General features: G+C 46.1%; 1 protein-coding gene across 1 annotated transcript in view; it reads left to right on the top strand.

The window, feature by feature from the left end:
* The window catches only part of PDE9A (phosphodiesterase 9A), a 99,546-nt gene that overhangs the window by 50,324 nt on the left and 28,321 nt on the right, over nt 1–20,901 (top strand). The window contains exons 5-6 of the mRNA XM_082838986.1: nt 18,216–18,270; nt 19,167–19,237. Coding sequence (XP_082695112.1) covers nt 18,216–18,270; nt 19,167–19,237 — 126 coding nt within the window. The remainder of the gene's footprint in view (nt 1–18,215; nt 18,271–19,166; nt 19,238–20,901) is intronic.

The following is a 20,901-nucleotide window of genomic DNA, read 5'->3' as shown; positions in this document are numbered from 1 at the left end:
GGAAAGCGACTGACCACGCTGCACCGCAGTTACCCTGCAAAGTAGGAATTAGGATACACGCCCGCATGGTTCTTACGAGGATAAATGAAGTAATTCATACAAAATGCTTAGCACGGTGCGTGCCGCTTGGGGAGCGCTCACTAAATGGTGCTATCATTTAAAATGCCCTAGAGGACACATTTGCACGGCTGAAGCTGTGTCTGTCTGGAATTGCTGAATTTTCGTGGAGCCAGGACTGCTTCCTAAGGTCTGAAACATGGAGGGCTGGCTGCCGTCTTCACTTGCCAGTGAAGTTAATGCTTGACATTTGAGCACAGGCATGGTGCTTCGGAGGAATAATAATGCTTCTTCATAATATTTTCTATTTTTAGCGCAGTTTCACTGCCCACAGCTTGGTCATCGTAGCCTTAGTCATCTTTACTTGTATTCTTTTGAAAACAAAAAGGGTTCAGTGTATAAAACGAAAGCTCCTATTCTCCCGTGAGGTCTCTTAGGGGCTTAGCGCACTTCTGCTTTCTTTAGCTTTAGGGAATTGCGTGTTCACCTGCTCCTTGGGGTGGTTTAGGCGACAGCGGAAACACTGAGCCCATCACTGTCAGGAAGGCGGGTGGCAAACGGTAATACCGGACACAGAGTCGGCATGTGATGACTACAGAATCTGGTCCAGTCGGCCCTTGGTGTCCGCGGTCCCACATCCACAGATGCGGAGGGCCGACTAAGGGTACCAAAATCATCAGCAGATTTTGCTGTCCTCGGGTGCAGGGGTCTTGGAACCAATCCCCTGCAGATACCGAGGACTGACCGTACCTCTGGGAAGCAAAACTTCAAACAGGAAGCAAACGCTCTCCGCCACTATGCATCTGCAAAAACCAGTCACACACATATCCATGTCCCCTCTAACTGTGCGGTGAGATGCACGGACATAAAGGGTACCATCTGATGAATTTCCATAAAAGAGCACACGCGTGTAGCCACCACACCAGTCAAGACAAAGAGCGCTTCCATCGCCCCAGAAAAATTCCCTAGTGCTTGTCTTCAAATCTGTTCCCACGCACCGTGAGAAACCACCGCTTTCTTTTGCCAGAGGCAGATTGCTTTTTCCTGATCTTAAATTTCATGAGAATGGAATCACACAGAGTGAGCTCTTTTGTGTCTGCATTCTCTCGCTCAGGATCATGTTTTCAAGATTCATGCATGTCGTTTATTTACTTTGTATCGCTGAGTAGTATTCTGTTTCATGAGCACTCCACCCCTGGTCACTAAGTCTCCTGCGGATGGACATTTCCAGTTTGGGGTTAAGCTACGGTAAGCATTGTGCACGTCTTATTATGGACATATTTGTCAGTTATCTTGGGTAATACCTAGGAGTGATGTTGCTGGTTCGTATGCCCAACTGTCTTCCCAGGCGGCTGTACCATTTATGTTCCCACCAGTAATGTATGAGTGATCCCGTTGTCACAGCCAACCCAACACTAGGCATTCTCAATGTTTTTAATTTTAGGCACTCAAGTCAGCGTAGAATCATATTTCACTATGGTTTAAATTTACATTTCTCGGATGACTTAATAATTGTTGAGCGTGGTTTCCTGTGCTTATTGGGTACTTGAATATCTTACCTCGTGAAGTGTCTGTTCCAAGTATTTTTGTGCAGTTTTTAGACTGTTGTATTAGTGTTTATCACTGGTTTATAAGAAACCATATATTCTGGATATAATCCATTTGTGAGATGTATATATAGCAAGTATCTTTTCCCAGTTTGTGACTTACCTTTTTTATTTTCTTAAAGAGGTCATTTGATGAGCAGAAGTTTTTAACTTGATGCAGTTAATTGAACAGGTTTTCTTTTATGTGTAGTACTTTCTGTGTCTTCTTTAAGAATCCTTTCTCTACCGCAAGGTCATGAAGATACATTTTCAGGAAATTTAGGGTTATAGCTGTTATATTTCAATCTGTGATCCATTTCAAATTAATCTTGTGTATGGTGTGAGGTAGGAGTTGTGGCCTCTTTTTTTTTTTTTTTCCGTACATGTACCCAGTTGTCACAGTATCCCTTGTTAAAAAAGAGTTTCCTTTTCCATTGAACCACTTTGGCATGTTTATTGAAAATTAATTGACTCTGTATGTGTGAGTCCCTTTCTGGACTCTCTGTTCTGTTTCATGGATCTCTTTGTCTGTCCTGACACCAAGACCACACTGGCTTAATTGCTAGAGCTTGGAATCCGGTAACCTTCCACATTTGTACTTCTTTTTCGGTTGTTTTGGTTCTATGGGTCCTTTTCTTTTCCCTACAAATGTTAGAATAAAGAATCAACATGTTAATTTCTTTCAAAAAGGCTTCTCTACTTGAACTGGGATTGCATTCAGTATATAGATTAATTTGGGAATAATAAAATCTAAACAATATTGAGTCTTCCAACCACGAGCATGATACATCCCTCCACTCAGCAACACTTATAGCTTTCAGAATAGAGGTCTTGCATATCTTGTGTTAAATCTGTTCCTCAGCGTCCTCTGTTTTCTGGTGTTATGTAAATGGGATCTTCACGTAATTTTCCATTTGTTTGCTCCTCATTTACAACAGATATTTGTGCGTTGACGTAGTACCTTGTGACATTGCTTATTAACTCATGGGTTAGTTCTGGTAGTTGTTTCATAGAATCTTAGGATTTTCCATAGAGACAATCATATCTTCTAAAAATAAAGACAGTTTTACTTTCTACATTCCAGTCTTTTTGGATTTTATTTCTTTTACTTGTCTTGTTGCATTGGTTGAAACTGCAATACAATTAAATAAGACTGAGAGCAGACATCCTTACCTCATTCCAACCTCAGGGGAAATGCATTCACCCTTTCACCATTGGATGTGACGTGAGCTGCAGGTTTTTTTGTAGGTGCCCTCTGTCAGATTGAGGATGCCCTCTTCTCCCAGTTCACAAAGAGGTTTTTTTGGTCAAATCTTCTGTGTTAAATTTTATCAGAGGTTCTTTGTGCATTGACTGAAATGGGTTGAGGGAGTTTCCTTTTATTCTTAGTTTTCTAATTTTTTTTCCATCATAAATAGGTGTTAGATTTTTGTCACGTGTTCTTTCAGCATCTACTGGGATCACATATGATTTTTCTCCTTTATTCTGTTAAGGCAGTGAATTATACCGACTAATTTTCGAATGTTAAAACAACTTTGCATTTCTGGGATAACCCCACTTGTATTCCCAGGAAGTGTTCCTAGGAAAATACTTAGGAATAAATTTAACAAAGGGTATACGGGACCTTTACCCTGATGTAGGATGTAGTCCCTTTTTAAATATTGCTAGGTTTTATTTTTTAATAATATGTTAAGGAGTTTTGTGTCCATGCTCATGTAGGACGTTGGCTTATAACTTTTTTCTTGTAATGTCTTTGTCATGCTTTGATTGTGGGGTTATGGTGGCCTTAGAAAACATATTGGGGCATTTACTTTCTTCTCTGTTTTCTGAAAGATTCTGTGTAATTTTGGTGTTATTTCTTCCTATATTCATTTGCATGTAATGTATTTCTTCATATGCTTGAGGTTAGATCTACCATGTTGCCATTTGTTTTTTTTATTGATCTTGGGTTCGGTTTCCTGGTTCCTCCTCTTCTCTTGGGTTCATTGGATAAACTTTTGTATTCTATTTTATTTCTTCTGTTGACTCTTTTTTTTGTTAATGGAAGAAATTAGCGCTTTTTTAAAAGTCTTTATTGAATTTGTTATACTTTTGCTCCTGCTTTATGTTTTGGTTTTTTGGCCACGAGGCATGTGGGATCTTAGTTTCCCGACCAGGGATCAAACCCATACCCGGTGCACTGGAAGGCGGCGTCTCAACCCCTGGGCCGCCAGGGAAGTTCCTCTTCTATTGACTCTTTACCTCTGCTTTTTGCATTATTTTTAGTTGGTTGTTATATTTCACCGTGCATCCTTCACCTTTTTTTTTAATTGCAGGCTTTATTTGTTGGAGACCAATAAAAACACAAAAGTGAGTGAAAAGTACAGAGTTCCCACACATTCCCTCCTTATACACTCACTCAGTCTCTCCCACCGTCTGCATCCTGCCTCAGAGCTTTACATTTGCCCCAGTCAGCCAACACTGACACGTCATTGTCAACCAAAGTCCACAGTTTACATCAGGGTTCACTCTTTGTGTTATACAGTCTGTGGGTTTTCGGATGCATAAAGACCTGCATCCACCACTACAGGGTCATACAGAGTAGTTTCTCTGCCCTAAAAATCCTCTGTGCTCCACCTGTCCATCCATCCCCCCACCTAGACCCCTGGCAACCACGGATCTTTTTACTGTCTCCATAGGGGTGCCTTTTCCAGAATGTCTGTAGCTGGAATCATACAGTCTTCAGCCCTTTCAGATTGGCTTCCTTCACTAGGTACTATACCTTTCAGGTTCCTCTATGCCTTTTCATAGCTTCATAGCTCATTTCTTCTTAGGGCTGATTTATTCCTTCCCCTATTGAAAGAAGTCTTGGGGTGCTTCAAAGTTTTGGCAGTTATGAACAGAGCTGCTATAAACATTTGTGGGAAAGTTTTGTGTGGACATAACTTTTCAGCTCCTTTGGGTAACTGCCCAGGAGTGCAGTTGCTGAATCATACATTTAATTTTGTAAGAAACCACCAAACTGGGACTTCCCTGGTGGTCCAGTGGTAAAGAAGCCGCCTTCCAATGCAGGGGACATGGGTTCGATCCCTGGTCGGGGAACTAAGATCCCACATGCCACGGGGCAACTAAGCCCACACGCCACAACTACTGAGCTCACGCACCTCAACTAGAGAGCCTGTGTGCTGCCAACTACAGAGCCCACGCGCTCTGGAGCCCCCATGCCACAACTAGAGAAGAGAAAACCCACACACCACAACTAGAGAGAAGCCCATGCGCCGCAACGAAAGATCGTTCGTGCCGCGACTAAGACCCAGTGCAACCTAAATAAATAAATAAATAAATATTTTTTAAAATGTTTTAAAAAGAAAACAGGAAACCACCAAAATACCTTCCAAACTGGCTGCTCCATTCTGCATCCCCACCAGCAGTGACGAGAGTTCCTATTGCTCCACAGCCTTGCCAGCATTTGGTGATGTCAGTGTTTTGGATTTTTGCCATTCTAACAGGTGTGAAGTGGTATCTCATTATGGTTTCAATTTGCAATCCGCTAACGTTATTCAGCATCTTTTCACGTTTATTTGACATCTGTATGTCTTTTTTTCTCTCAAAGTGTCTTTTCAGATCTTTGCCCATTTTTAAATCATCCTTAACTTTTTAGCCTAGTTAAAATTAATATTGTGCCACTTCACATAAAAAGTAAGGACTTTGCAGCAGTAAAATTCCTCCCCACAACCTTTGAGCTATTGCTGCAATACACTTTATTTATTTATTTATTTATTTTTGCGGTACGCGGGCCTCTCACTGCTGTGGCCTCTCCCGTTGCGGAGCACAGGCTCCGGACGCGCAGGCTCAGCGGCCATGGCTCACGGGCACAGCCGCTCCGCGGCATGTGAGATCTTCCCGGACCGGGGCACGACCCCGCGTCCCCTGCATCGGCAGGCGGACTCTCAACCACTGCACCACCAGGGAAGCCCTGCAATACACTTTACATCTATGCTTCACACTGAATGTTTGCGTCCCCCCCAAAAAAATTCACACGCTGAGATCCTAACCGCCAATGTGATGGCATTTGGAGGTGGGGCCTTTGAATGGTGAGTAGGTCATGAGAGCAGATCCCTCATGAATGGGATTAGGGCCCTAATAAAAGAGACCCCAGAGAGCTCCCTCGCTCCTTCTGCCCTGTGAAGACACTGAAAAGCTGGCCATCTACGTACCAGGCAGTGGTTTTCACCAGACCGCGACTCTGCTGGCGCTCTGGTCTTGGGCGTCCAGCCTCCAGAACTGTGAGAAGTAAATTTCCGTTGTTCACAAGCCACCGAGGCTCTGTGGTCTCTTAGAGCAGGCGGAGCAGCTAAGGTCACCTACACCCAGTATAAACTCCACAGTACAGTATTAAAATTTTTACTTTAAACAGTCAGCTGTCTTTGAAGAAATAATGAAAAGAAACTTAAAGATAACTTTTTTGTAGTTACCTACCTATTTGCCATCTCTGGTGCTTTTTTTTTTTTCCCGTAGATTCCAACTCCTGAGTGATGTTATAGCCCTTCAGCCTGAAAATTTTCTTTTTTCTCTGAGCATCTCTTGACGTGCAGAACAGCTAGTGACTAATTCTCTCAGCTGTTGCTTCTCTGAACGTGTCTCCGTTTGCCCTCGTTTGGAAACATATTTCAGGGTGTAGAATGCTGCATTCAGAGCTTTGTTTTTGTTTTTTAAAAGAGGTCTAAAGATGTCCTTTTTTTTTTTTTTTTTCCTGGCTTCCATTGTTTCTGCTGAGAAGTCAGCTTTTATGGTCTCTTTCCCCTGCAGATGAATCATTTCATTATGAATCATATCGTCCCCTTTTTCCCCTCTGGATGCTTTCAAGGTGTCTTTCCTTTCTATCTGGGCTTCAGCACTTTGACCATGTCGTGCCCTGGTTTTCTTTCTGTGTATCCTGTTTGGTGTCCTTTGTTGAGCTTCCATGGTACATAAATGTGTTTTCATCAAATCTGTAAAATTTTCCACTATTATTTCACTACGTGTATTTTATGCACCGTTCTCACGCCTTTCCTTCTGAGACTAATTACATGCATGTTAGAAAGTTTGCTCTTATCCCTTGTGTGATGGGCTCTGTTATTATTTTAAGATTTTTTTCTTTGTGCTCTTCAGATTGGAGAATCCCTAATGATCTGTCCTCAATTCCCCTGACTCTGCTGCTCACTCCAAACTGCTCTAAACCCATCTGTGAATTGTTTGTTTCAGATACACTTTTAAATTCAACAGTTTCATTCTGTTCTTATTCATGGATTCCTCTTTTAAGATCCCCTGTCTGTTTACTACTTACTAACATCTTTTTTCTTTAGTTTTTGGATGTACTTACATTTGCCACATAAAAGGCAATTATAGGGACATGCTCATTTCAACTTCTGTGTCATCTGGGGTTTTTTGTTTTTAGTTTATCTTGTGCAGCCTCTGCAATTGTGCACCATTAACGTCCACAGATGGTTCTCAGAAAGGGTTCAGTCTCTTAATAGAGCTTTACAGGAGCCCTCCTTCGATCATCTTACTGGATCGGAGTTGATCCTGACAGAATTCTCCCTGACGCCGGTCTTCTGGGGTCATGTGACACACCGTCAAAGCCCAGACGCAGTGAACCGGGCTTGACTCCCTTTGGTTTCACCGTAATTAAACGTTCGCACAGAGTGCCCCTCACTGAGACATTCAAGGTTATCACATAATGGACAAAGTCCCTCCAGCTTGTACAGTCAATCAGGTGCTGGAGATCAGATTCAGATTCCTCCGAGGGCATCCTCAAGAGAATGTCACACCCGTGGCCTCCTCCCTGAAAAGTCCACCCCCCGACCACACCATGGAGGAGGGGTGGCTCTCAGGGAGGAGGCCAGTGTGCAGAACATCTCTGCCCCCTGGGCTCCGTGCGACACTGCCCATCTTTGCAGTCCTACGTGGGGACATGCCTGGTGGGGGGCAGGGCAAGGTGGGCTTGGCCGGGTCGTGCCATGGCTTTCTCTCCGCAGCCACTTCAAGCTCTTAGGAGGCTTTACATGATCAACGTGGGCAAACCACTCAGGACAGCGCCTGGAACCTAGAAAGTGCTCCGTGAAGATTGTTTTGGTTGTTGCAATCCACAGAACAATAAAGAAAACTTGCATTGCTAGCTGTCCCAGAAGCTTCTCCCTCCGAGGCATTTTTCTCAAAACTACGCGGAAAGGAGGGCATAGGGAGGAATTGTATCCAACACCTGAGATCAGACTCAACTACGCACAGTACAAATCCCAGCTCCAAAAGCGAAAGGGGAAAAGAAAACAACCCAGTCCCTGCCGCGGAGGTCCGGCGAGTCTGCAGTGATCCTGCGAGGACTCGGCCGAGACGGTTACGGGACATTCTCCAAATGTCAGATGTGGTCGCCAGCGCCCTTTGGTCCACTTTGCTTTCTTTGTCACATCTGAGTGGCTAACAGGAGGCGAAAGCATCTAGTCAAAGTCACACCGTGGGTCACCTGGGACGGCCCTTTGGCCGCTGATAAACAAGGATGATTTCTCGACAGGACAGACCGTGGAAAGGGCACCTGTTCCTTTAAGGGGCGAGGCCAGGTCACTGTTCATCATATCATTTTATTGTGCTCCTGGGTTGTAAAGGAAGCGTCCTCCTTCTGCACGTCTACTTTATGACATCCATAAACAGTGAATTGCCGATGACTGTGCCCAGGGCTAGAACATCCTCTCTGGCTGGAGGGGCCCGGAGAGCCAAAGTGGGGCAGAGGTGAATTCCCCCACTTCTTTCCTGGAGAGGGGCAGTGCCACCTCCCAGAAGGAGGGGCAGGAGGGGACAGAGAGGGAGTCCCCTCTAGGCCCTTCCTACACACAGCCCTGGAAATAAACGCTCCCCGAATCTTCAGGGCCTTGGGGTGTCTCTTTGGGCCAAGTAATGGGGGTGATTTTCCCTCATGCAAAGCAAAACACCCCTTTCTGAAGGGATATCCATTTAAAAAAGAAAAAAAGCTTTGGGCTTCCCTGGTGGCGCAGTGGTTGGGAGTCCGCCAGCCGGTGCGGGGGGAGCGGGTGCGTGCCCAGGTCCGGGAGGATCCCGCGTGCCGCGGAGCGGCTGCGCCCGTGAGCCGTGGCCGCTGCGCCTGCGCGTCCGGAGCCTGCGCTCCGCAACGGGAGAGGCCACGGCGGCGAGAGGCCCGCGAACCGCAAAAAAAAAAAGAAAAGCTTTGGGAGGGTGTCTGTTAAGTATGTATTTTTTGAACGATGCTCAGGGCTTCAGGTGAGGTAGATAAGGTCGGACAGCTCACACATCATACTAACAGCATGGAGACACAATAGCAATGTTGTGCAACAGTTGCAGACGTATCAGGAGAGATTGGGACCCACCGTGGACTCCAGGCGGTCCACCCATCGCACCACTGGGGGCTGGGGTTCAGGTGCCGGTGTCCCCATGCAGGGTGTCCCCTCCCTGCATGCACAGGTGCGGAGCCAGCATATTACCAGGGCTGCGTTTGCTTCCATTTGCAGCGGGGGAGGAAGGTATGCGTGCCGGCCAGCTCAGGTGAGCGGAGGATGGAGGAATGGCCATGGCTGTCATTGTCTCGTCCAGCACGGGGTGGGATGAGAGGTGCCCGTCACCTGGCTGGCCTGTCCAATCAGGGCGTCACCTTCAAGGTGACCTTCAGGAATGAGGGGGCCGGGCTGTCCTGTCGATCAGTTAAACCAGATCTTTATGTCCTTCTGTGCTGCAGAGACTCAGGATTTGTCTGAAACAAGTAAACAGTTCCTGGAAGGGCTGGGAGAGGTGGAGGCGGGTTCCTCGAAGCGTCTGCAGCAGGCCAGCATGGAGTCGGGCAGCCGCCGGCATCGGGGACGGGCAGGGCGGGGCTGAGGGGGTGGGTGCTGTCCTGCCAGCCCACGGGCGGCGTCCTGCCCACAAACCCCAGTAGGCGGCTCTGCACCCGTCTGCGCAGGGTGGGCTGCTCCGGACCCCTCGGTTCTGTTCCAGCGGAAGCTCCTGGGGCCACCCTGGTGCAGATCTACGGCCAGAATCTGGACTGATCTAGCAGCATCCTTAAAACAGGACTCGGATTCTGCCAGGCTCCAAGATTGTCCTGGAACTAAATTAAACGCTTCTGTGATGTGTGGGAGACCCTGCCAGCCCCAGCATTTACCCGTCGGGGCCCGTCACCGAGAGGCCAGCCAGATAAGGCCCCCAGAATATCTAGGCTAGGCCCATCCAGGTGGAAGCAGGGAAAAGCAGCCCAGACCCGAAGAGGCTGATGAGAAGCCTACGGAGACCTCTGTGCTTACGACGGACCATTTGGCCTTTATTAAATCTTTTGCTTTCGTGAAAGCTGTGGGTGCCTAGGAGTAAATCACGGCGAGCTTGGAGCGGTGTCCCGGATGTTCGCTGGCGCGTGCTAGGTTCAGGGACACTTCTGATGGTACATCAGCTGTTCTCATGGAGCGGAGTTTTCTCTGGAGAGCACGTGAGTCACCCATGACTCGGCTGGCTCCCCCTCAGCCTCCATCCTGTGGACCAGCAACCATTCTGCTCTGACTCCCATTCTTTCAGTCGTAGTTCCTGTCTCCCAATTTTCTCAAAAACTTCGAGATCCAGAGAGACCCCAAAGACCCAATCACGTCCAACCCTGAATTGCCAGCATCCCTGGCTGTGGCTGGTTACTCTTAAAGCTATTTTAAACTTTGCAAAGCAAAAACACTTGAATATGCTTCGATATTTTTAATTCGATATATGCCACGTAGCATCTAGGAAATAGATGGGCTTCCCACATGCTGTCAGACTTTTCTGATAGGGTGTGGTTTGGCCACCAAGGTTGGGCATGACTAATGTTTGCGACTGAAAACTGCTTCTTGCCCCCAGGTGCAGGGGTTTAGGGCTATCTGAGGCTTCTAGGGGAATGAAGAGCACCTTCGGGACAGTGCAGGAAAGATGTGACTGCTTCTCAGCCTGGACCTGGTTCCCCCCAGAGCTCTGCCTGTCACCCCAGGGACAGTGCACGCACCGGGGAAGACACTCAAAGCAAGAGAAGGTGTCAGAGAGCCTGTGGCTGCCAGCGACCCTCAGTGATGTAATGACAACTGCTGTGGCTGTTGGCAACCCTTAGTGATGTAATAACAACACCTGTGGCTGTCAGGGACCCTTAGTGATGTCATAACAACACCTGTGGCTGTCAGGGACCCTTAGTGATGTAATAACAACACCTGTGGGTGTCAGGGACCCTTAGTGATGTAATAACGACACCTGTGGGTGTCAGGGACCCTTAGTGATGTAATAAGGACACCTGTGGGTGTCAGGGACGCTTAGTGATGTAATAACGACACCTGTGGGTGTCAGGGACCCTTAGTGATGTCATAACAACACCTGTGGGTGTCAGGGACCCTTAGTGATGTCATAACAACACCTGTGGGTGTCAGGGACCCTTAGTGATGTCATAACAACACCTGTGGGTGTCAGGGACCCTTAGTGATGTCATAACAACACCTGTGGGTGTCAGGGACCCTTAGTGATGTCATAACAACACCTGTGGGTGTCAGGGACCCTTAGTGATGTAATAACACTTTTAACGTAGTAGCAACAGCCAACAGCCAACATCGGAGCGCTCGCCACGGGCTAGGCGCTGCCCTGAGTACTTTACACACATTAAGTCAATTAATTTTAAATTCGGAACTCCCCTGGGAGGAAACAGTGGCCCGCGACAGGAATGCCAGTGCTCCGGGGTGCAGGGGGTGGGGGGTGGCGGGAGGCACCTACTTCCTGATCAGGCTCTGTTTATGGTTGTGTGGGTGTGGTTGGCCTTTCGCATAGAGGCATTTTTTCGCTCTTTTCCCCTTGCAAAAGAATGCAGATTGCGCAGTACCTAAAGAGGCAGCTCAGGGTGAAATTACATGCATGGCAGTGGCGTGAGCACCGCAGCCTGGGCAGTGGCGCCCTGAGGCTTTCCTGCCGCCAGCTCACCTCTGTGCCGATGCCCTTTCGGAGGACATCGGATTTGTTGCCACGGGTGGCACATGGGCTGAGGTGTAGCTATTACGTGGACCGGAATACGAGTGTCCACACCTTGGACTGAGCTGGGAGCAGGAAGGTATGGGATGAAGTGGCGAGAAGCGTTATTACTGCTGGGGCAGTAATAAATTTCGGCATCAAAATCCTATAATGCTCAAAGGAGCCTACCTCAAAAGTCCAAGGGAAAACTCCCCCTTAACTTTTTCTTTCCATTCTATCTATTAAATTTTTTATTAAACCGTTTAAAATGATTATAGAGTCACATACAGTTGTAAGAAAAAAGGCAGAGAGACCCAGGCACCCTTTACCCTTTTTCCCCCAGTGGTAACATCTTTCAAACTGTAGTAAGATATCACCCCTGGGCTGTTGACACTGATGCAGTCCAGATACAGAGCATTCCATCCCCCCAGTGCACGAGCCCTCCTTTTATAGCCTTCCCCAGATCCCTCCCTTCTATTCCCCACCCCTCCCTAACCCCTGGCACTCGCTAATCTGTTCTCCATCTTTATAGACTTCTGTCATTTCAAGAACGTTCTGTAAATGCATTCATCCAGTGGGTGAGTTTGGGGATTGACTTTATTCACTCAGCATAATTCTCTGGAAATGCGTCCAGGTTGTTACGTGTATCACAAGTTCAATCCTTTTTATTACTGGGTAATATTTCATGGTGTGGCCGGAATACAGTCTGTTTATCCATTCACCTACTGAAGGGCATCTGGGTTGTTTCTGGTTTGGAGCAATTAAAACTAAAAGGTGCTGTGAACATCATGTGCCAGCTTTTGTGTGAACATAACTTGTCATTCTCCGCCCCAGAGGGCAATTGCTAGGTCAGACACACAGTACTTACATGTTTAGTTTTTTTAAGGAATTGCCAAACCATTTTCCAGAGTGGCTGTACCGTTTTACATTCCCACCAGCGATGTGTGGGTAATCCATTTTCTCCACATCTTTTCCAGCATTTGGGGTTGTCACTTTTTTTTTATTTTAGCTTTTTTGATAAGTGTGCAGTGGTATTTCAGTGTGGTTCTAATTTGCATTTCCCAGTGACTCATGTAGCTCAGTAACTTGTCATGTGCTTGTCATCCATCTATATATTCTCTCAGTAAAATGTCTGCTCGTGTGTTCTGCCCATTTTCAAATTGGGCTGTTCTGTTTTTCACTGTAGAGTTTTGACAGTTCTTTTCATCGTCTATATTCAAGTCTTTGTCAGATACGTGGTTTGCAAATATCTTTTTCCCAGACTATAGCTTTTCATCCTCTTAACAGGATTTTTCTCAGAGGAAACGTTTTACTTTTGATGAAGCCCAGTTTATCAATTTTCCCTTTTATGGACTGTGTTTTTGGTGTGAAATCTGAGAACTCTCTGCCTAGCCCAAGAACCTGAACATTTTCCCCTATTTTTTTTCCTAGAAGTTTTATAGTTTTCTATTTTGCATCCAGGATCCACTTTGCATTAAACTTTATATAAACAGTGAGGTTTAATTCGAGGCTTATTTTTGTGCCTGTGAAAGTTCAATTGCTCCAGCCCCATTCATTGGAGAAACAGACTTTCCACCATTGAATTGCTTTTGCTCATTGGTCAAGCATCAGTTGGGCGTGTCTGTGTGGGTACCACTCTGGGTCCTCTGTTCTGTTATCTGTGTCTAACATTCCACGAATGTCACAGTCTTGATTATTGGCTATGTAATAGGTCTTAGAGTCAGATAGACTGATTTGTCCCATTTTATCTTCTTTTTCAAGATTGTTTTGGCTCTCCCGGTTCCTTTGCATTTTCATGGGAATGTTAGAATAATCTTGTCTGTTTCTACAAAAAATCTTGATGGGGTTTTGATAGGAATGGTGCTAAGTCTATCTATTAATCTGGGGAGAAATGACATCTTTACTATGTTGAGTCTTTCAAACCATGAAAATGGTAGGTCTCACCATCTATATATCTTCTTTTATTTCTTTCAGCACACAGCTTCTGCATATGTTTTGTTATATTTACGCTTAAGTTGTTTGAGCTTTTCTAAGTGTTTGTAAATGGTGTTGTGATTTTATCGGAGGTACTGTTTTTTGGGTTTTATTTTTTGCGGTACGCGGGCCTCTCACTGCTGTGGCCTCTCCCGTTGCGGAGCAACAGGCTCCGGACGTTCAGGCTCAGCGGCCATGGCTCACGGGCCCAGCCGCTCCGCGGCACGTGGGATCTTCCCAGACCGGGGCACGAACCCGTGTCCCCTGCATCAGCAGGCGGACTCTCAACCACTGCGCCACCAGGAAGCCCCTGGTGTTGTGATTTTAATCTCAGAGTCTCCATGGTCATCACTAGTATATAGTCAATTTTGTATATTTATCTTGTATCCTGTGACTTGCTGAACTCACTTATGGGTTTTACTTGTGTATCTTGCTGAATTCTATTGCTAATATTTCATTAAGGATTTTTGCTTCCACATTAATGAGGGATATTGATTTGTAGTTTTCCTTTTTTGTTGTCTTTGTTGAATTTAGTATCAGGTTAATACTAGCTTCATAAAATGAATCGGGAAATGTACCCTCCTCTTCTGTTTCCTGGAAGAAATTGGTCAGAATTGTATTACTTCTTCTTTAAATGTTTGGTAGAATTCTCCAGTGAAACCATCTGCACCTGGAATTTCCGTGGGGGGAGTTTTTAAATTAGAAATTCAGTTTCCTTAATAGATACAGACTGTTCAAATTACCTAGTTCATATTGGATGAGTGTAGTGGTTCACACTTTTCTAGGAATTGGTCCATTTTCATCTAGGATGTCAAAGTTATGTGTTTAGAATTGTTTGTAGCTGTTCCCTTGTTACCCTGTTGATGTCTGCAGGGTCTGTAGTGCTGTCCCCCTCTTCATTCCAAATATTGGTGATCTGTGTTTCTTAGTCTTGCCAGGGATTTGTCAGTTTATCGATATTTTTAAATAACCGGCCCTTAGTTTCATTGGTTTTCTGCTTGTTTTTCTGTTTCTATTTCATAGATTTCTGCTTTTTATTATCTCCTTCCTTCTGCTATTGCTTTAGGTTTATTTCTGCTCTTCTTTCTTTAGGTTCTTAGATTATTGTGTTGAGGGTTTTCCTCTCTGCTAATGCAAGCATGACGTGCTATAAATATTCCTCTCAGCACTGCTTTAGTTGTGTCCCACAGCTAAATTTTGATGTGTTGTATTTTCATTTTCATTCAGTTCAATGTCTGTTTCTATGTCCCTTGAGACTTCCTCTTTGGCCCATGTATTACTTAGAAGTGTGTTGTTTAGCTTCACAGTGTTTGGAGATTTTCCTGCTATCTTTCTGTACTGATTTCTAGTTTGATTCTCTTAAAGGTCAGAGACCATACTCTATATGGTTGCAGTTCCTTTATGTTTGTTGCGGGTTTGTGTGTGTGTGTGTGTGTGTGTGTGGACAGCATAGGGTCTATTTTGGTATACACTTTGTAGGCACCTGAAAAGAATATGTGTTCTGCAGTCGTTGACAGACTTTTTTTTTAAACATATTTTTATTTAAATTTATTTATTTATTTATTTTGGGCTGCATTGGGTCTTTGTTGCTGCTTGTGGGCTTTTCTCTAGTTGCAGCGAGCAGGCTTCTCATTACGGTGGCTTCTCTCGTTGTGGAGCACGGGCTCTAGGTGCATGGGCTTCAGTAGTTGCGGCACACGGGCTCAGTAGTTGTGGCTTGCAGGCTCTAGAGCGCAGGCTCAGTAGTTGTGGCGCACGGGCTTAGTTGCTCCGTGGCATGTGGGATCTTCCCGGACCAGGGCTCAAACCCGTGTCTCCTGCACTGGCAGGCGGATTCTTAACCACTGCGCCACCAGGGAAGCCCCCGTTGATAGACTTTTAAATACATCTCAAGACTTTGAGACAGATCACTAACTCTTGAAGGTTATGTGATACATTACTTTTTTAAATTTTAATTTATTTATATATTTTTTATTGGAGTATAGTTGCTTTACAATGCTGTTAGTTTCTGCTGTACAACGAAGTGAATCAGCTACATGTATACCTATATCCCCACGCTCTTGGACCTCTCTCCCCTCCTCCCCCCATCCCACCTATCTAGGTCATCACAGAGCACCAAGCTGAGCTTGCTGTGCTATACAGCAGGTTCCCACTGGCTATCTATTTTACACATGGCAGTGTATTTATATCAATCCTAATCTCCCAATTCATCCCACCCTCCCCTTCCCCCACCCGTGTCCACACATCCATTCTCTACATCTACGTCTCTATTCCTGCCCCATAAATAGGTTCATCTGTACCATTTTTCTAGATTCCACATATATGTGTTAATATACGATGTTTGTTTTTCTCTTCTGACTTATTTCATTCTGTATGACAGACTCTAGGTCCATCCACATCTCTACAAATGACCCAATTTCATTCCTTTTTATGGCCAAGTAATATTCCATTGTATATATGTACCACATCTTCTTCATCCATTCGTCTGTTGATGGGCATTTAGGTTGCTTCCATGACCTGGCTATTGTAAATAGTGCTGCAGTGAACATTGGGGTGCATGTGTCTTTTTGAATTATGGTTTTCTCAGGGTATGTGCCCAGTAGTGGGATTGCTGGGTCGTATGGTAGTTCTATTTTTAGTTTTTTAAGGAACCTCCATACTGTTCTCCATAGCGGCTGTATCAATTTACATTCCCACCAACAGTGCAAGAGGGTTCCCTTTTCTCCACACCCTCTCCAGCATTTGCTGTTTGTAGATTTCCTGATGATGCCCATTCTAACTGGTGTGAGGTGATACCTCATTGTAGTTTTCATTTGCATTTCTCTAATAATTAGTGATGTGGAGCAACTTTTCCCATGCCTCTTGGCCATCTGTATGTCTTCTTCGCTGAAATGTCTTTTAGGTCTTCTGCCCATTTTTTGATTGGGTTGTTTGTTTTTTTGATATTGAGCTGCATGAGCTGTTTCTATATTTTGGAGATTAATCCTTTGTCAGTTGCTTCATTTGCAAATGTTTTCTCCCATTCTGAGGGTTATCTTTTCATCTTATTTATGGTTTGCTTTGCTGTGCAAAAGATTTCAGAAGAAGTGATCTAAAATCCTGCTGAGTTCACCGAGGAGGGCTGTGAAACCTTCTCTCTGGTGATTCTTATCAGTGGAGTCACCACCCTTCTTCCCTGATAGGTGTGGGCCTCTGTGAAGGATAGAACTTGGATCAGCTCAACATATGGCTCAATGAAGTTTCCTGGCTGACATTTTTACTCTTATATTTCCAAGAGATACAACGAGACGTTGTTTCCTTTCTTCTCATCAAGTTATAGAATGCTAAAGCCAGAGGAAACCTTGGGTCATCTGGTCCACCCTTTCATTTGGCAAGTGAAGGAATAAGGTCCAAGAGGTTAATTTAGATTAATTTTTTAAATATGTTTATGAAATTAACATATGTTTATTATAGAAATGTATTAGATATAGAGAAACAAAAATAAGGGGGAAAAGTGTATATATAATCTTACAACCAAAAAGTAACTACAATTATTATTTTGGAATGTATCCTCCCAAGTTTTCAGAAGTGCTGTCACACTGTACTACAATTTTTTTTTCTTTAACAATAGACACGAACGTTTTCCAAGCTGTTATTCCTAATAGCAGAATATGTTTCCACAGTACAGATATACCATCATTTATAAGCCATAAGTGATGTGCATTTGATGGGTATATAGGCCGTTACAGTTTTCACTGTGTTAAATAACATTGTGATGAACATCTTTCTCCTAGAAATGAAGACACTGGATCATTTTTAGCTTTTCAGCCCTGTTGCCAGATTGGATTATCAAGGTTTTTTGTTCGTCTGGACAGGCTTGGCTTAGTTTTGACTTGTGTTGGTTTCAGAGTCAATATAGAAGATGACATGAGTTCAGGAGGAGGCCTTGTTTAGGTCCCCAGCGTTTCAGGGCGTGAACTAAATGACCATCTGGATCCAGGAGGAGAACCCTCCCTTCCTCAGAGGGTGGAGTTGCTGGAACAGTGCCGTGCAGTCTACACCTTCCTATGAGGCATCCCGCCTTGGGCCCGGTCAGGAAACAGGAAGACAGGCAGGTTATATTCAGCCTGGGACCTGAACCTTGTAAAACTAGCCACCCAGCCCGGTTTTATGTGCTCGGCAACAAAGGGACAAACTGGCTCACCCCGGCCTGCTTCCTCTCTCTGGGACCTGCCGTGAGAACACTGTTTTGCACTCAAAATGTGCCTTGAACGCGCTTTGTCATAGTAATTGCCCCCATGAAGTGGACCAGGGCACCACGTGAAAATGTCCCGTATTTAAGGACCCAGTCCTGCCTGCTTTTTATGGCTGGTGCGGACCGCGGGCGGACCTCAGCCCCAGTCACTCTGCCCAGGCACCGCTGAGAGTACTGAGAGTCCAGGAGGGAAAGAGCGTCTGAAGGTGGACAGGAAATCCCGGGCCCAGGAGAGGCCCTGCTGCTGAGAGGCGGCCAGAGCATCCCTCCAGGTTCCCGGGTAGCTCCCGGGCACGGTGTTGGTGCCACTGCCCACGACGTGCGGGTTCAGCCCGTGGTCCGCACAGCGTGCCCTTTCCCATCAGTCTTTCTTTCTTCGTCTGCAGAGAAAGAAGAATTGATCCAGAGCGTGCTGACCCAGGTGGCAGAGCAGTTCTCAAGGTACAGAATCTTCTAGATACGTCATCTCCAGAGCTGGGCGCTTTTTCTCTTCATGGCTGGGGTGGGCCACTTGCTCTGAGGCTGTCTCGGCCGGCAGGCTCTGATACATCGCCCCCAGAAGCTGCCTCCCCAGTGGAATCCTTTGGGGACTTACGTACCTAAGCCAGCTTGGATGGGGTCCAGGAAACAGATGCCAGGTGCCACAGACCGTGTCACGTGGGTGTTCTCAGAACGAGAGCCCGTGTTGCTGGTAATCTTCCCAGCTGGCTCTTCTGGGGCTAGGACTTCAACCTACAAGAGCTGACAGCGTTCACAGAGATCCTGTGCAGCTGTGCGGCTTCCTCTCCATTCTGAGTCATCCTGCCGGTTCTGGGTCAGTGCTTTCCATTTCTCAGTTACCTCGCTGTGGCATCTCACTGCCCGAGGGGAGTTAAAATGGGGAAAGGCCGTAGGGTATTTTCTTAAAGCCCAAGAGTTGTTGAACTGAATGGGTTGGAGCCTCCCGGAGAAGGGCACCTCAGGTCCCCTGAGACGGTCTGTGCCCAGCAGGGCAGGGTGTGGGGCTGGACCATGCCCTCTGTGAGCAGAGGACACGGTCCTCCCCAGAGAGCATCTGCTCACTGCCCACGTATGGGGAAGTAAGCATACCTGCTTTACGTTCCCAGCTTGGAAAATACACCTTTGAGATAATTCAAGGGAGTGTCTTTTTCCTCCCTCCCCTCAGCACCCCTCCCCAACTCCCGTGAGTTCCTTAAAAGCAACTCCTCTGTTCGAGCCCCTCAGCAGCCCACCTGTAGGGCTCACCACGGCAGGGAGTCAGCAGATGTTGGCGGAACCCATTTTAACTTGGAGAATTTGATGAGTTGTGTTGTTTTGTTTTGTCTTTTCCTTCCTAGAGCGTTTAAAATCAACGAACTGAAAGCCGAAGTTGCGCATCACTTGGCAGTGCTAGAGAAGCGCGTTGAATGTGAGTGGCACGTTCATTCCCTTTCGCTGATTTGTCTTTTAACCTCTGCTTAAAGTAACCACTTAAAACCCTGGTGCTTGGTGGTGGCAACGGAGCTGAGGCTGACAGCAAATGTCTCTTCTTTGGGAAATGCGCGAAAGTTACCTTTGAAGTTAACAAGGGCTAGAACAGTGATGAATCTTAAGTGTTTTATTTCTATTTTAAAAGTAACTCAGTAACATATGACGTGTTCTAAGTGTGCAGTAACTTGCAACATGGTACTTATCGCAGCACAGCCCCTGCAATAGGGTCTCTTGAGTGCAGGAGAGCACAGAAGGAAACCGTGAGGCCCCCAGACGTAGCCCCCTCCAGGGAAGAACTTCTGCAGAATACCTTGTGTGTGTGTCTTTTTACAAAAATGAGAACGCACCGACCCACACTCTGTGGTTTCACAATCTGGGGGGAGGATGTCCACTGAATCATTACCAAGTCTTGATTCAGTGACCAAATAGCTGAAACTCTGGGAGGAAAACAGCTTCCAGTCACTCACCCTTTGTGTTCCCATCCATCAACTAAGGAACAAAGCTTGAATTCCACGTGACCCGCAATTCCCCATTCAATGCACAGCGGGAAGGCTCTTTGTCAGTGTCAAGGCCAAGGTTAATGGCTCATGGGCACCACATTTACTGACTTCCGGAATGAGCAAACACACTCCAAACCTGAGGCCATCGGGTCGTGGCATCACAGACTCTACCTGGCTGACTCACTGACTGTCACTTTTCGTATCTTGTATGAATGGCTTGGATTTTGTACAAGAAAAAACATTCAGGATCATGTCCAAAACCAATTCACCTAAATAACTTGAATCATGATTTATACAGTTACCCTTTTCAAAGTAGGGCAACATTTTAAAAATCCATTTGGTCACATCACCCTGGGACCTTTGTTTTTCTCCCCCAAAAATCATGGTACCCAGAAACTGCTGTGAACTTAGTTTTCTGGGAGTGGTTGCTGATACCCTAAAAATAAAGGGGTTGGAATAGAGCACTTGTTTCTGCTGGATGTTTTTTCAAAAGAGAGAGCTTCGTAATAAAGAAACTTTGGTTTGGGTAAAAAAAGAAAATCCGTTTGGTCTTTAGAGCTTCAGAACAGTTTTATTTTCCCCATTGGTGATGAAGGAGCCCCCGAGAGATCAAGTGACCTGCTGAAGTTCATTCAGCAAAGTGGAAACGTAAATAAAACCGGAACCAGCCCCGGGGTCCTGGTGGGGCTGCTCTCAGCATCACCTTTCCCCATGGGGAGCCAGTGCCACAGCAGGGCGGGGAAGGCCTGGGGATGCAGGTTAGAAAGCAGCTGTGACAGCTGGCCTCGCGGCTATGGCCGCAAACACTGGTCATGGCTGCACTGAGCGGAAAAGAGGTTTTGCCCTAAGGGATTGGGGGAGCTCCCCTGGGTGTCAGGAGGGCTCAGGACCAGGGCTCAGTAGCTCTGCAGCAGGAGCGATGCCCCAAACCCCACATAGAGCTGATGCTGTGAGGATGCCGACCTGGTGGATCTGAGCCCCAGATGTACAGTACCCCCCGGCACCCCTAGATCTGTGCTTGGACCCCCATAGCCCACTGCTGCATACATCAGGCTGCTTCTCTGTACACGAGCTACAGATCCAGAGTCTGGACAGAGCTGGA

This window comes from Leucopleurus acutus (genome assembly GCF_964270905.1).
Source record: "Leucopleurus acutus genome assembly, chromosome: 5".
In the NCBI taxonomy this organism is placed as follows: domain Eukaryota; kingdom Metazoa; phylum Chordata; class Mammalia; order Artiodactyla; family Delphinidae; genus Leucopleurus; species Leucopleurus acutus.
Note: the sequence above shows the minus strand (reverse complement) of the source record. Positions and strands in the feature narration are given on the sequence as shown.